The sequence below is a fragment of the Pelodiscus sinensis genome, chromosome 23 (assembly GCF_049634645.1).
Source record: "Pelodiscus sinensis isolate JC-2024 chromosome 23, ASM4963464v1, whole genome shotgun sequence".
In the NCBI taxonomy this organism is placed as follows: Eukaryota; Metazoa; Chordata; order Testudines; family Trionychidae; genus Pelodiscus; species Pelodiscus sinensis.
The window spans coordinates 11202980-11218889 of NC_134733.1; the positions used below are offsets into that span (position 1 = coordinate 11202980).

Below are 15910 nucleotides of genomic sequence, written 5' to 3' on the forward strand. Positions count from 1 at the left end.
ACGTGCAGGATCTGACCGGCTGGCTAGTCCATCCTCCCACCTGGGGGCAGGCTAACACCTCCCACGGGCTGCGTCCAGCCGGCAGACCGTTTGGATCCGGCCCAAGGCAGCCGCGCGGGACCCGGGGGCAGGCTCCCTGGGTGCCATCCCCTCCCACCACTCAAAGCAGACAGCCGCTGGGGCCAGCATGTGTCTCTCTCTCCGCGCCCTGCCCCCACCCCCAGCACCGTCCCAATGGCCGAACACTGGTCCATGGGAGCGCAAGGGCAGCGCTTGTGAGCACCGGCAGCACACGGAGACCCGCTGCTCCCCTCCCCCCGGGGTGCTCAGAGACACGCACGCTGGCCCCAGCATCTGGCTGCTTTGAGCGGCTTGAGGGGCCACAGCACCCAGGGAGCCTGCCCAAGGGTCCAGCTAGGCTGCCGGCCAGGAGCTGCCCAAGCGCCTCCCGGCCAAAGCCTACACCTGGCATTCCACCCCCTCTCGCACCTCCCTGTCCCAGGCCACATCCGCCTCCTGCACCCAAACCCTCTGCACCCCTGTCCCAGGCCACATCCCCCTCCTGCACCCAAACCCTCTGCACCCCTGTCCCAGGCCACATCCCCCTCCTGCACCCAAACCCTCTGCACCCCTGTCCAAAGCCACATCCGCCTCCTGCACCCAAACCCTCTGCACTCCTGTCCAAAGCCACAACCCCTCCTGCACCCAAACCCTCTGCACCCCTGTCCCAGGCCACATCTCCCTCCTGCACCCAAACCCTCTGCACTCCTGTCCCAGGCCACATCTCCCTCCTGCACCCAAACCCTCTGCACTCCTGTCCCAGGCCACATCCGCCTCCTGCACCCAAACCCTCTGCACTCCTGTCCCAGGCCACATCCGCCTCCTGCACCCAAACCCTCTGCACTCCTGTCCAAAGCCACAACCCCTCCTGCACCCAAACCCTCTGCACCCCTGTCCCAGGCCACATCTCCCTCCTGCACCCAAACCCTCTGCACTCCTGTCCCAGGCCACATCCGCCTCCTGCACCCAAACCCTCTGCACTCCTGTCCCAGGCCACATCCGCCTCCTGCACCCAAACCCTCTGCACTCCTGTCCCAGGCCACATCCCCCTCCTGCACCCAAACCCTCTGCACCCCTGTCCCAGGCCACATCCCCCTCCTGCACCCAAACCCTCTGCACCCCTGTCCCAGGCCACATCCCCCTCCTGCACCCAAACCCTCTGCACCCCTGTCCCAGGCCACATCCGCCTCCTGCACCCAAACCCTCTGCACCCCTGTCCCAGGCCACAACCCCCTCCTGCACCCAAACCCTCTGCACCCCTGTCCCAGGCCACATCCGCCTCCTGCACCCAAACCCTCTGCACCCCTGTCCCAGGCCACATCCCCCTCCTGCACCCAAACCCTCTGCACCCCTGTCCCAGGCCACAACCCCCTCCTGCACCCAAACCCTCTGCACCCCTGTCCCAGGCCACATCCGCCTCCTGCACCCAAACCCTCTGCACTCCTGTCCCAGGCCACATCCGCCTCCTGCACCCAAACCCTCTGCACCCCTGTCCCAGGCCACATCCCCCTCCTGCACCCAAACCCTCTGCACTCCTGTCCAAAGCCACATCCCCCTCCTGCACCCAAACCCTCTGCACCCCTGTCCAAAGTCACAACCCCTCCTGCACCCAAACCCTCTGCACCCCTGTCCCAGGCCACATCCCCCTCCTGCACCCAAACCCTCTACACCCCTTCTCTTGTACACCCTCCTCCTGCACCCAAGCTTCTTTCCCGCCCTTGTCCAGGCTTCCTGCATTCCTGCCCCAGGTCAGAACCCCCTCTTGAAACCCCCTCCTGCACCCCAATCCTCCCCAGATCTCCCTCTCCAAACCCTGCACTGCCTCCATTCATATCATAGAAAAGTGCAGCCCTTGACCTCTTACTCAATTCTTGGAGTGCTCCCCCGCATTGAAAATTATTCCCCACCCCGATCCAACCCTGGTGGGTGCAGGCGAAGGAAACAAGCGGGTTTAATGACCTGCCCACAGCCTGGCAGCAAGTCAGTGGCAGAGCTGGGACGAGGACTCTGCTGTTCCTGGCTCCCAGCCCCACGCTCCGACCACTGGACCACACTGCTGCTTTGTTGCATTGTTCTTCCCGCATGCCTGTCTGCTGTGCAGCTCTGAAGAGCTGAAGCACCAGGAGCAATGAGGGGCAGCAAGTTGGAAGAGGGGGAAGGTCGTTCCCAGTAGCCGGGCACCCCCAAACCATCCAATGCCCAGCATCCAAGGAATGCAGTAGAGAGGTGTCTGCGGCAACATCCCTTTTCGGTCTGCTCAGAGCCCACCCCTGTCATGTTCCTTCCCAGACTGGATCTCAGGCCCAGCCTGAAATCGGGGACAGGACAGATTGACTGCCGGCCAGTCCCTTGCTCACTCACCCTGCTGCACAGCATCAGCCGGGCCCCCTCTGCTGCCCCAAGGGGGCCCCGAGCCCCGTTTCTTCTTCTCCAGGGAGGTTCGGATGTTGCTTTGCAGATTGTGGGGCTTTTCCTGAAACAAACCTGTCCCACAAGGTTAGTCAGGGAGGAAAAGGCGAACGGCATTGGCAGAGTTTGGCAAGGCTGCGCACCGGGGCTGCTAACACACCGGGACCCCATGGCTCAGCCCCACTGCCCAGGCAGGTAACACACCCGGACCCCATGGCTCAGCCCCACTGCCCAGGCAGGTAACACACCGGGACCCCATGGCTCAGCCCCACTGCCCAGGCAGGTAACACACCGGGACCCCATGGCTCAGTCCCACTGCCCAGGCTGCTAACACACCGGGACCCCGTGGCTCAGCCCCACTGCCCAGGCAGGTAACACACCGGGACCCCGTGGCTCAGCCCCACTGCCCAGGCAGGTAACACACCGGGACCCCATGGCTCAGCCCCACTGCCCAGGCAGGTAACACACCGGGACCCCGTGGCTCAGCCCCACTGCCCAGGCAGGTAACACACCGGGACCCCGTGGCTCAGCCCCACTGCCCAGGCAGGTAACACACCGGGACCCCGTGGCTCAGCCCCACTGCCCAGGCAGGTAACACACCGGGACCCCGTGGCTCAGCCCCACTGCCCAGGCAGGTAACACACCGGGACCCCGTGGCTCAGCCCCACTGCCCAGGCAGGTAACACACCGGGACCCCGTGGCTCAGTCCCACTGCCCAGGCAGGTAACACACCGGGACCCCGTGGCTCAGCCCCACTGCCCAGGCAGGTAACACACCGGGACCCCGTGGCTCAGCCCCACTGCCCAGGCAGGTAACACACCGGGACCCCGTGGCTCAGCCCCACTGCCCAGGCAGGTAAGACACCCGGACCCCGTGGCTCAGCCCCACTGCCCAGGCAGGTAACACACCCGGGACCCCGTGGCTCAGCCCCACTGCCCAGGCAGGTAACACACCGGGACCCCGTGGCTCAGCCCCACTGCCCAGGCAGGTAACACACCCGGGACCCCGTGGCTCAGCCCCACTGCCCAGGCAGGTAACACACCGGGACCCCGTGGCTCAGCCCCACTGCCCAGGCAGGTAACACACCCGGGACCCCGTGGCTCAGCCCCATCTCCAGCCCTGCTGCCGTCTCTTCCCCCTGGGCAGGTAACACGCCAGGACCTCCCTCTGCTCAGCCCCACCTCCTAGGCAGGTAACACATGGGGACCTTTGTCTGCTTGGCCCCACACCAGTCCCCGGAGGCGGCAATGCAGAGAGGGGCTCTGCACAGAGCGAACGTCTCCGTGTCTCAACCCACGGCTGTGCTGGGGCGGCCCGGGCCTCAGGGGAAGGCGAGTTCCCACAGAGGTGCCCCCATCCGGATCCCCGCTGACGTGGGCATTTCTCACTCGGGCAGGGCAGAGCGGTCAGCTGCCAGACACAGCCTGCCCGGAGCGCGTGCAATTTGTGCTTTCCTTCCCCCAGCCCCAGGGCCGGCAGGCTGCCACCCCTGCCCTACACAGCTCCTCTAGGTCTCCGAGCTGCCAAGAGACACAGGCTTCATAGAGACCGAACCCACCTTCTGGGGAAATGGGCCAGGCCGCGGGCAGCCCCGGCTGTCCAGAAAGGGGTGGTTTCGCTCACAAGTGTGGGGCTGACACCGATCCCGAGGGCAGGAAGGGAACATTTGCACCCCAACCCCTGGGTTATTCCTTCCTGGGCCTCCGCGCTGGGCTCGCCAGTGGGGCTACGTTTACACTGCCAGTTTTTGCGGCTGAAGATATGCTAATGAAGGACCCATATGCAAGAGTCACAATCTCATTTGCATATTTTCTGCTGATCTGTTTCTGCACTAGGGGTTTTTGCGCAAAAACAAGCCGTGTGGACGTTTCCTTTTCCTTATGCCTCAGACCGATCTTGCGCAAAAAGGAAACGTCCACAGGCTTGTTCTTGCGCAGAAACCCCTAGCGCAAAAACGGAATGGCAGAAAATATGCAAATGAGATTGCGACTCATGCAAATGAGTCCCTCGTTAGCATATTTTTCTGCTGCACAAACTGACAGTGTAGACGTAACCGGAGTGTGAGGAAAAGGGGCACGACGCAACAGGAATCGGTGTCCCGCCTGGATTCTCTTGGGCTCGTCTAGCGGGCGAGGGGGCCGAGAGAGCAGCCAAGGAGGGCTCAGAAGGCGGCACGAGACGTCAGCCCCGCTGGGAGGTTTGCACAGGGAGTGCAGATGCCCTGCGGCTACTTGCCCCCTCCCTGCCCCCCTCCGACCCTCGGGAACTCTCACCTGAGCAGGTGACGCAGGAGATGCCCTCGGCGCTCAGGTTGTATTTGAGGTCCAGGAGCACCTGGATGTTGGTGTCGGGCCGGAAGAGGAGAGGCGCCCGGCTAGCTGGGCGGAGGCGGCTAGCGAAGAATATGGACAGGATCAGGATGGTGACAAAGAGCCCTGCAACGAGAGGCGCGGCCAGCACGTGGGACTTGGCTCACCCACAGAGCTCTCACCGGCAGGGAGTCCCCAGGGATGTCCATGGCGGGGTGCTGGGGGTCTCCTGGGCTAGCAGGGAAGCGACAGGTGCTGGATGCAGAGAGAGCCATGGGGATGCCAGGCAGAACACAGCAGCCCCATGTCGTCCTGGGATGCCACGTGGCTGGCGCAGGCCAGAGGGGAGCCCCGTGCCAGCTGGAAACGGGCAGTGTCCTCTGCCGCACCCAGAGCTGTGGGGAGGAATCTATGTCCTTCTGCTTGTGCGGCCATTCCCACGAGGCTGGAGGGGTTAGGCAGCAACCCTGCGCCCAGCCTCGGCCTCCCCTTGCCAGGATGGCTGAGGAATTCTGGGAGCGCTGCCCAATTCCAGTCCATGGGATGCCGCCTGGGGGCGGGCATCCGGCTGTCCTTACCCACAATCACCCATCTGCTCCTGCCCGCTGACCACAGCGCCCAGTGCTGGAGGAGCTCTTGCAGGTGGGCGATCAAGTGACCCCTCGGGACCTTCTCGGCCGGGAGCAGCAAGTTCTCGGGCAGCGCTGACGCCAGCGGCACGTCCCCCAGCTCCAGAGCCACTAGGGGAGAAACAGGCCAAAGGCAGGCTCAGTGCTTGGCTCAGCCCCCAAGCCCCTCACAGGGGCCCAGAGCAGGGGCCCACGAAAGGCAAGTTCTCCTGGAGCCCAGAGGAGCCAGGCAGATGGACAGACTGAGGGATATTCCAGTCACCTGCACCCTTCAGTGCCTCAGACCCACTGCCCAGGCCGAAGCTGGACAAGGAAGGGTATGTCTACACTACCCCGCTAATGTAGTCATCCGCAGTTGCAAATGAAGCCCGGGATTTGAATTTCACAGGCTTCGTTTGCATGAAGCCGGCCGGCGCCATTTTTAAATGCTGGCTATTTTGAACCCCGTGCCGCGCGGCTACATGCGGCACGGACTAGCTAGTTTGGATTAGGCTTCTAATCCGAACTAGCTAGTCCGTGCCGCGTCTAGCCGCGCGGCACGGGGTTCGAACTAGCCGACATTTAAAAATGGCGCCGGCCGGCTTCATGCAAACGAAGCCCGTGAAATTCAAATCCCGGGCTTCATCTGCAACTGCGGATGACTACATTACCCCCGCTAGTTCGAACTAGCGGGGTAGTGTAGACATACCCGAAGTGTCTTAGAGGCATGTGCTCAGCAACCCTCCCCCGCCCTGTGGCTCTCATCCACGTGGTAGGGGCTGCACAAACTGTTACGAGATGAGCTGGTGGGAGGGGACCAGAGGGGCAGGGCGGTGAAGTGGCTGAGCGAGGGCACACGGCAGGTCACTGGCAGGAAAAGAAGCCCTCAGGGCCTCGTCTAGTGCCCTACCCCCTCAGGCACATACCACCCTGGTACAGGCAGCAACCGCCAGCCCCCGGGAGGCGTGGTTTGCCCTGACAACATCTTGGGGTTTAGCATTTCCAGGGCTCCCCCTCATTCTTGGCTCCGACGGGGAGGAAAATGTTAATGACATACTTCTCCACACCTAATAGATTTGACATCCATGAAGGTCCCCAGTGAAGGTCTGGGTGAGTTTTTAAATTCTAACAGATAATTCAGCAGGTCTGTGGGATCTTCATGGCCTTTAACGATATTTCAATGGGCCCCCAGCACCCGTGCAAGATAGGGAAGTACCATTATCCCCTTTTTACAGAGGGGGAAACGGAGGCACGGAGAGAGGCAGCAACTTGTCCATGATCACACACTGAAACCAGCAGCGAACCGGGAACAGACCCCTACTGTCCCAAATCCCAACCTTATGCTTTAAGCACAAGCTCGTTCTTTCCCCGCTTCGGCCTGAACTTTGCCATCAAGATAGTACACGTGTGGATCCAGGCAGGATCTGACCCTGTGCAGCAGGGAACTTACCAATCTCTGGATCTCCCCCTTCCAGGATCACCCCACTGAGATCTGTGGCCACAAATGACCAAAGAGGAAATGAATCCCTATTCTGCCACTAGCATTCCCTGGAAGCTGGGCACTTGTGCAGCTGCTCAGGAGAGATTCAGACGTCACCCAGCTGATTAGCAGAGCACCCCCAGATGGATTTTGTGTGTGTCTGGGTGGTGCACATTCACACCGGCCTTCGTGCACGTAAAATGTATTCCACACATGGATGGAAAAAATCTGCACATGGATGGCAAATATTAGCGGGAACAGTGACTGACTCCCTAACTGACTCCCTCTGCTCCCACTGCCTTTGCTAGGGTGTGGGGGTGATCAGCAGCGCAATCCGTGATGCAGAACGCTGGGGGTCAGTGAGAACCCCTTCCCACATCGCAATCCCCAGCAGCTTTACAAGAAAACAATGGTCCCGCCTGGTGCCTCCTGTGCCTTCACCCCCGGGCTGCGACCCCCAAGGCTTTTCCGGGGCAGCAGGCGCTCCGGTGCCTTTAGCTGGCGGGTGAACAGCTGCATTCGGTCTCCACCCGACTGCCATGGGTGCCCTGGAGCCCACAAAGAATCGGCCTCTCATTTGCAATTGGCAAGATGGAGCTTTCTCCTGTGGGGTTAGCGAGGGAGCGAGGTGCCTTCCAGCAGCCCTGGCAGGCTCCACGGGGCCTCCACACAGAGCCACGTCCTCGCCTCGCTCACGAGCCCTACAGGAAACTCTCCTGCTGTTTCGTATGGTCCAGGGACCTGGCGGACGAGCTATTTCCATAAATTACCATCCCGCACTGCTCTGGCATACTGAGGAGGTTCAGGGCTTGCAGCGGGAGCCCAGCAGCATGTTAGGAGCAGCCTGACCTCTGCTTGTTCTGGGACTGCGAAATTCGCCAGCCCGGGGCGGTGGGGAGAGGGGTTGGCAGACAGAGAAGGTTTAAACCTGCCCTAAGGACACAGCTGTCACCAGGCCAAGTCTGTCACCATCCCCAAGGGAGTGTGCTGAGTGTGCTCCGGGGCTGCGGTTTCAGCCAGGCAGCGCTAACAGCCAGCTTTCAAACCCACGGGTACAAGGGCCCTTCCCAGTGAACTAGCTCCCACCCTTCACTCCAGCCAGGGCGAATTGGACAGTCTGGTGATTGAGGCCATCAGGACTCCTGAGTTCTCTTCCCCCTTCTGAGCTCATGCAAGTCACTTCCCTGCTCTGTGCCTCAGTTTCCCCACCGGTAAAGTAGGGATAATAGTACTGGCCTGCCCCACAGCTGGCCGTGAGGCCTCACTCTCTATGCCTGTGAAGTGCTCAAAGGCCTCAGACACAGAGCGCTGTAGAAGGACAAAGTACCTTTTGTTCCCATGTGCCCACCTGATGTTACATTAAAGACCACAGAGGGGACTGGGATTTTAGCTGAATAAAGCTTCTCCATCAGGAGACTTGAACTGCTGCCCAGGTGTGCTAGGTCAGATATTTTCTGGCCCCCTTCATAGGGTCATTAGTTACTTTGGCCAAAACGGTTTCCTAATTGGAGCCCTGAAGCATAAAAACTGCCATGCCTAAAGTAATATTCAGGCAAAGACTTCACAGGCATTAGGGAATTCGGATTCACAGTGTCCTCCCCCCACACCCCAGGTGGTAGCAAAGGATCGTTCGGACCAGTTCACATCTGGGGAAACTGAGGCACGGAGCAGCCCAGTGACTTGCCCAAGGTCACCCAGCGGGCCAGTGGCAGAGCCGGGAGGAAAAGCCAGGACTGCCACTCCCTTGGGGGTTGCCCCATGTCCCCAGGAAGACCTACCCGGCTCCTCTTCCACACTGAGCAGTGGGATGTCATCATCCAGGTACGGGAGCGACCCTCGGTCTGGACCGGCTGCATCCTCCGAGGCGAGTAACAGGTCGTCGGCGATGGGCAAGGCGCTCGTCTCCCCGCACCTCTGACTGCAGCTGAACGGGGAGGGAGGCAGCGCTCGTGAGCCGCTCTGGGCTACGCACCCTGCTGCCTGGCCCCCATCTGAGAGGCAGGCAGGGCTGGCAGTACAGCCTGTTCCAGGGACCTGCTAGGCACGCCAATGCCAACGCCTCGCCGACCCCATCCACTGCTCAGGAGCTCGGGGGGGAGGGAGGGAGAGCTTGGCTGCTAACGCAAATCATCAGATGACTGGGCGAGATGTGCAGGGAATTCCCCGCCAAGGAACGAAACCAGCTGGCTGCTGTACAACACCAGAGGGGGGTGGGGGGAAGCCGCACTGAGATACAGAGATACAAAGCTGCATCCCCAGGTCTCGCCTGTCCCTCTGCAGGGCCTGGGACAATGTCTCTGCAGGTGTAAGTGGCAGAAACCCCTTGGGAGTCCATGGGGCCGCCCCCACTGACATCAGCAGAGAACCTGGCTGCTCTGATTACAAATCTAGAGTCAGTCTGCAGCAGCCACCCTGTGTCTACACAAGCAGAAATGAGGGGCAGGCCCTTGACTCCTGGTCTGATCCCAAAGATAAAGAATCAACCTCCTCTACCAGCAAGGGCAGAATCCTGTGGCCAGTCTGCCAGCCCCACTGCCCGGGGCGGGGCACAGCCTGGTGCATTCACCTGCTCACTGTCCGCGTCCGCACAAGGGTGAATGGCCACACCCGCCAGCCGCACACGCAGCAGCTGACAAAGCCCCGGCGTGCAGGACGTGGGATAAAGGACGCAGCTCGCTGAGCAACCCCTCAAGCCCCCGGGCTGGGCAGAGCCCAGCATTCCCTGCTGCCCCCAGCAGCAGGGGACGGAAAGAGCCCAGGGAAACCTGGTGCCATTTCCAAAGGGGAAATGCCCCTCGTGGGAAGGTGCAGCAGAGCGTGTAGATCACACGCTGCCTCCTCCCCACCAGCTGGACTCCCACTAGGAGGAAGCTGCCTTCTCTGGTATCCCGAGTGGAGGGGATCACATGCAGAGCGGAGGCAGGGCGTGTGGGGCAAGGCTGTTGCTCGGGGAGAGGGCTCGGTCTCCACTAGGCGCATGACTGGCTGGGCTGCCTGATACTCAGTGCCGGACAGGGCCTGGTGCCCACACGCAAGGGCACTTTGGATGCCCCGGTTGCAACACCTGTCGCTCAGGCCTCCGGAGGTGGCAGCTGCTTTGCAATAGCCACCTTGACCTAGATCCCACAGTGCACTGCTGTGCCACAGGGCTGAGCACTGCGGGACGGCAGCTCCAGCCTTCCCAGGATGCAGTGGTACAGCCACAGCCGCACGGCACCGATACTCTGCCATGTGGCTGCCCTAAGCCATGGCCAGGGCAACCCAGCGACCAGCCGTCCCATGGACTCTGTGCCCAGGCTGTAGATCCCTTGCCTGGCATAGGCAGGCTGCTGGGGGAGTCCATGCCCTGTCACTGACCAAACAGCCCCGCGAGGACACCCACCTGGCCTGGCAGGCGCTCTCCAGGGGGGCCACGTAGAGGGTCCATATTCCAAGGGCTGCCGGCATGGTGAAGAGCACGGCCACCCAGCAGCAGGACACAATCAGAGACATGAAGAGACCGAAGTCGTGCACCGCCGGGATCTGCGGAGAGAGCGCTCAGCTAGGAGGGGGGGGGCGGATCCCAGAGACGTTCCAGCAAGAGGCCCCACTGGGACAACCCAATGGAGGGGAGCGAACCCAAGAAGGGGTAGGGGGCCAGAACACGGGCCAGTTCATGCTGCTCAAACGCCAGGAGGCCAGCTGCCCCCGGGGAATGCGGCGAGCTCGGCTAGCGCCAGCCTGGGGCTCAGCTGCATGGCTGCACACGATCGCAGGGCACTGCAGACACGGCCCATGTGGTCAGGGCGCTCCGGCGGCGGGGGCCTCTGCATTGCGAACAGGCTGGGGGAGGGAGCTCTCCCGCGTCTCCGGCTCTGGGCACATGCAGGAGAGGGGGCCAGTGGCTGGGGGAAAGGCCCAACCCTCCTCTCTCCTTGTGCTTGGTGAGCACAGGGCTGTCAGGGGCAGCAGCGCCAGTGTGCCCAAAGCAGAGGGAAAACCTGGGGTGGAATCTGCAGCGATTCCTCCCTCTGCACCTGGGCTCGGGAGTCTGGAAGGGACACATTCCCAATCTGTTTGTGGAGGGACTCTGACCCTTAGACATGCTGGCTCTGCTTCTCCCTGAGCCCCTCCTCCCAGCTGGAGCAGGGTGACCCAGACTAGCAAGCCGGGCAGAAGCTGGCAACATTCGTCACCTGCCCCCTTTCCTCCCAAATCCAGCACATCGCATGCGCCACAGGCCTGGGGAGCAGACGTCTCAGCCCATCCCTGGAGCCCCAGCCCCTTGCCAAGTGCATGGCCCAAAGCACCAGGGGAGCTGGCTTTGCCACAAGTGCACGGCAACAGCCTGGAGTGAGTCAGTCTCAAGCGGGCAGAGGTCCCAAGGAGCTTCCAGATGAGGCGGAGATCTCCAGAGCAGGCCCGTGGCTGCCCTCTTGTGGGCAGGGGAACCACAGAAAGGCCGGTGGCGATGGCTTCCAGCAAGGCGGCCGTGACACGGGGTGGGGGGGGCGCTGCAAAGCCCCACACACCTGCGAGAAGATGTTGGCGGCATACGCCGCGGCCGTGGTCAAGGAGGTGAAGAAGGTGGCCTTCCCGGCCGTCTGGATGGTGTGGATCATGCGCAGCTGCAGGTCCTTCAGGTGCGTGGCTTGGCGGTAGGTGTTTATGAAGACAAAGACGTCATCGACCCCTGGGGGAAAGGGGCGGGAAGGGGGGGGTCAGAAGTTAGGGTGAGAGACGCATGAGGCCAGCTCCTCAGTGGAAAGAAGGCACCACAGACCCATTGAAGTCACTGGGGCTAGACAGATTCACACGAGCAGGCACTTAGCCCCCCCTGCGAAGCCTGTGCCACCCGTCGCCCAGCAAAGGAGGGCCAGACCGTTCTGCAGGCTGGCACAGGCGTGGCAGGGCCTTGGGGGAGCCACTGGGGCAGAGCAAAGGAAGGGGAAGGCTAGGAATGGCTTACCAATGCCCACGATGACGAAGGCAGCCACGCCGTTGAGGATGCCCAGGTACTGCACCCCAAACACCACGTGGTACAGGAACAGCGCCACCAGGCAGCTCAGCCCGATGCTGGCCAGGCCAAAGAAAGACAGGAACACTGTGGGAGGAGAGCCACGCTAGGAATCTCAGGGCAGGAACTGTCAATCCCCTGCCATCCCATGGGGCGTGGGCGCCTGGCCTGCTCCCGCCCGGGGAGAGCTCTGACCTGGCAGGGCTGTCTTGCTCAGGAGTAGGTTAACCTCAACAGGTGAGGCTTACTGGTTCCGGTTAACCATTAACCGGTGGGGGCTGGAGCAGCTCCCCGCCTGCTATGGACAGGGGCTGCTCCACCCGTGCAGCGGGCCTGCTGTGGACAGGGAGCTGCTCCACCCGTGCAGGGGGCCTGGACAGGGGGCTGCTCCGGTTGTCCAAAGCAGCCCCTGTTTGTAGTGGGCCCAGGCGCCCCGGGGGCAGGGGCTGGAGCGGCCCCCCAACCTCCCTATAAATCGGTTCACCAGTTAAACGATACATTGTACATCGCTACTCAGGAGGGAGGGATTCCAGTCTGGGCTGGCTGGGGCAAGCCCCGGGGATGTTTCCAAAGACGGGCGAGGAGTCTGAGGCCCCGAGGGCCTGCTACCTAGACATGCTGAGCATCCCCTTCTCCTGCGGGTGCCCAGGGGAGCGCCGGTTCTACACCTCTGGAAATTAGACCCTCAATTCAGGGCCCCAAAGTCAGAGGCTGCTGGGGACGTTGGTGGCCCTAAGGAGCAGGGAGGGTCCAGACTGGGCAATGGAACGGGGAGCTTTCCACCAATTCAACCCTCCTCCAGGCCAGTAGGAAAAATGGCCCGCCCTGGACTCCATGACACCGGGGGCAAGCGACAGGGGCTCGGCTGAAGAGAGTGGAGCTAGGGGGAAGCAGAAGTTGCTTCTCAGTTGGCCACATCCCCCCAAGGGACCCTTTCCATTGCCCCCTCCCCCCAAAATCTCTGCTTGGGGCCATGTCTCTGCGGCCATGGGCAGCCTCTGTAGAACGGCGTTGCTAGGGGCAACGGCCTGCCCAGGGGTGCTCCATTGGGCTGCTCACTGCAGCCCCTGCTCTGCTTTGGGGAAGGGAGGGAGGCATGGGCAGCAGGGGAAGGCCCAGCAGGGGAAGGCAAGCCCCAGCCTCGCCCCTTCAGCAGCCTCCTCCAGTGGTGCCAAGCCCAACCCTGAAGCCCGATCCTTCCTGGCCACCTAGAGGGCCAGGGCTGCCGGGCTGTGGTCCCAGCCCTGCTGGGCAGCCAGGGAGCGTGGTCAGTTTTGGGAAGGCAATGCCCACGTTACCAGCTGCCCACAGAGGGAGGGTTTGAAGGCAGCCTACCCGAGCAAGAGGTGAGGATATAGACCAAGACTGCGATGCAGCTACTGCTGATGAAGGCCAGCAACATGTCATTATTGAAAGTCCGTCTCACTTCGTAGTCAAACAAATCCGTCCCCCCGTACAGCACCTGCACTTTGCTGGGCAGAGAGAGAGGAGGGAGAGAAGGCACAAAGGAGACAATCCAGTGAGCAGCGTATCAAGCCACATACACGTTCCCCAAAACCCGAGGAGAAAACCCATGTGAAGAACTGGGGAAGCAGCCGAGCGCCAGGATCGGGTCGGATTGCAAGGAGGGGCGGGTGAGGTTTGCAGCCGGAGAGCAGGCAATAACAAAGAGCAGGTCTCCGATTTTTAAAACTCCTCCAGCGCATGCGGTCATAGGTGTTAATAGAGTTCCCGCTGCTGGTAAACGGCTCCTGCCGCTTCCAAAGCCAATTCCGTCTGGAATCTTAAATCACTGCTTATTACATTAAGCACATACGTAATAACTGGCAGATGCAGGCAGAGCCCGGGCCTGTGACCTGCCACATGATTTACCAGCCTCTGCTGCTGGAGGCTGGTTTTGGGCAGAGGTAATCGGAGGCCATTAAAACCGGGAATGCAACAGACCTGTGCTGCAGGAGCATGCTTGGAATCCAGCCTTTTTAAGGGGCTTCTATGTATCCCCTCCCATGCCCCTTCCCTGGTCCCATAATTGCAACTATGGAGGTGAACAGGTGACCGGTTAAATCAGCGTTTCCCAAACTATGGGCAGTGGCCCGGTACCGGTCTACGGGAAAAAAATACCGGGTCTCAGCATGGCTGCCAGGGTTTCCGGGCTCCCGGAGTTCCCATGCAGTGCTAGGTACCCCAAGCCCTGGCCCGGGCTGGGCGGAGGGTGCAGCCAGGTGAAACAGTGAAAATTTATTATTTTTTTTATATGCGTTTATATTTTTGGGCTGCAAAAAACTACTGAAAAAAATGGGTTCCAATTACAGTAAAAAGTTTAGGAAACTCTGGTCTAGCCAGCCCTCTATCCATCTTACAGTCCATTTATCCAATCCATATTCCCTTAACTTGTTGGCAGGAATATTGTGGGTGACTGTATCAAAAGCTTTGCTAACACTGGCACTGGGGGCTTTGGGAGGACCAGAAACAACTCATTTGCATATTCATCATTTACTTAATTAATATGCAAATATGCACATGAATGTTACCAGTCCTCCAAAAGCTCATGAATGGATTTACTGGTCCCTGTGTCAAAAAGTTTGGGAACCCCTGGGTTAAATGATTAGCATCCTCCTTCCTGGGTGATGCCTACCGGGTAAGGGTTAACCGGTTCCCTGGGAGCAGCCCCCGCCCATGTCTGCTGCAGGCAGAGGGCTGGAACAGCTTCTGTCCAGGGGAGTAATTCTGCAGGGCACTTGGCAGAGCTCCCAAGCCGACCGCCATGCCAGTTGGTGCTGGACGGAGGCATCCGCTCCTTGCGCCATCTCATGCACACAGCTGGGGCCATGTGGACACGAACAGGAACTGCGTGAACCACTCGTTGCCGCGTGCTCCCCCTGCTCAGCACCAGCCGCAAGGGCCTTGTAGAGGCCACCCAGGCCGGTCAATGATCTGATCCACCCTGCCAAATCCTACACTCCACCTCTGAGGACAGCCTCCTAATCGGATTCCCCCCGGCAGGGGCTAATAGGTGCCTGGCGGTTGGCACCTGCGGAATTAACCCCAGAGCCTCACTCCCCAGCCTCAGTGCCAAGAGTAACAGCTAAAGGAAGCTGGTTTAACCCCTCGTGGGCCCAACAAGCCACCTGCTCCTCTGATTCAAAGGAAAGACAACCCCTCGCTCCGCCCACTCCTCTCCAGCCCCCTCCACTGCCTGGATGCGAAGCCCCCAGGCCCGGCACTGTCCTCCCGCCTCACCTGGTGGACTGCTTGGCCAGCATGGCCACGTAGGTGACCACGAAGCTCTGGAACTTGCTGCGCTGCTCGTCCCACCTGTCCTCCACCGAGTAGTAGTTGGGCAGGGGCGCTCCGAACAGGATCTCACTGCGGAGGAGGGAGCTCTTCATGTTCTCCGCCGACAGCCCCTCATCCACGTACCAGTAGAACTCCGGGTGGGTCATGGCCAACTCCAGGGACCCTGCGGGAGAGACCCGCACAGAGCCCTTGAGCTCAGCAGGGCCAGCCTGACGCGGACAGAGCCGAGCATGCTCTCGCCCCCTCTCTCAGAGAACAGCCGGCTCGGGGGGGAGCTCTCCCTCCCCTCTCCAGCCTCTGCTCACCCAGCCAAGGAGCCAGGCCACGAAGTGTCAGGACCACGCTGTCTCCACGCACTTGCTTTGCTCCCCATGCGGCCTGACTCCGGAGCCACAGAGCAGCCACACCGGGCTCTGAACCCTGGTCCCTGTTACCCCCCCCCCCCGAGCTGATCTGAGGAGAAGCTTGTGAGTGCAGTGATATACGCAGCACCCCCGGCAACTCCTCCACCGCTGTGGACATCCAGCACTCCCTCCGACTACGCCGACACCCCCGCCCCCCTGCATCTGGGGAGCCCACAAGGGGAAGACGGAGCCAAACATTCACAGTGGGCGCTGGGGAGGGGCCGGGAGGAAATTCTGCCTCTGCAGGAGGGGAAGCCAGGAGTGGCTGCTATATGGCGGGGTGGGGGCGGGGAGGGGGACCCTGTACAGCATCAAATACTGCGCAGGCCAGAGACCATTGCTCGCGG

At 61.3% G+C, this 15910-nt stretch overlaps 1 protein-coding gene across 2 annotated transcripts in view; it reads right to left on the minus strand.

Moving 5' to 3' along the window:
• Nucleotides 1-15910, minus strand: part of DISP3 (dispatched RND transporter family member 3) — a 75470-nt gene that overhangs the window by 18159 nt on the left and 41401 nt on the right. For both annotated transcript variants that reach the window (XM_075906184.1, XM_075906185.1), the window contains exons 3-11: nucleotides 15103-15322; nucleotides 13198-13334; nucleotides 11815-11949; nucleotides 11378-11538; nucleotides 10249-10388; nucleotides 8645-8790; nucleotides 5357-5518; nucleotides 4743-4904; nucleotides 2422-2544 (exon numbers count right to left, since the gene is read on the minus strand). In XM_075906184.1, coding sequence (XP_075762299.1) covers nucleotides 2422-2544; nucleotides 4743-4904; nucleotides 5357-5518; nucleotides 8645-8790; nucleotides 10249-10388; nucleotides 11378-11538; nucleotides 11815-11949; nucleotides 13198-13334; nucleotides 15103-15322 — 1386 coding nt within the window. The remainder of the gene's footprint in view (nucleotides 1-2421; nucleotides 2545-4742; nucleotides 4905-5356; nucleotides 5519-8644; nucleotides 8791-10248; nucleotides 10389-11377; nucleotides 11539-11814; nucleotides 11950-13197; nucleotides 13335-15102; nucleotides 15323-15910) is intronic.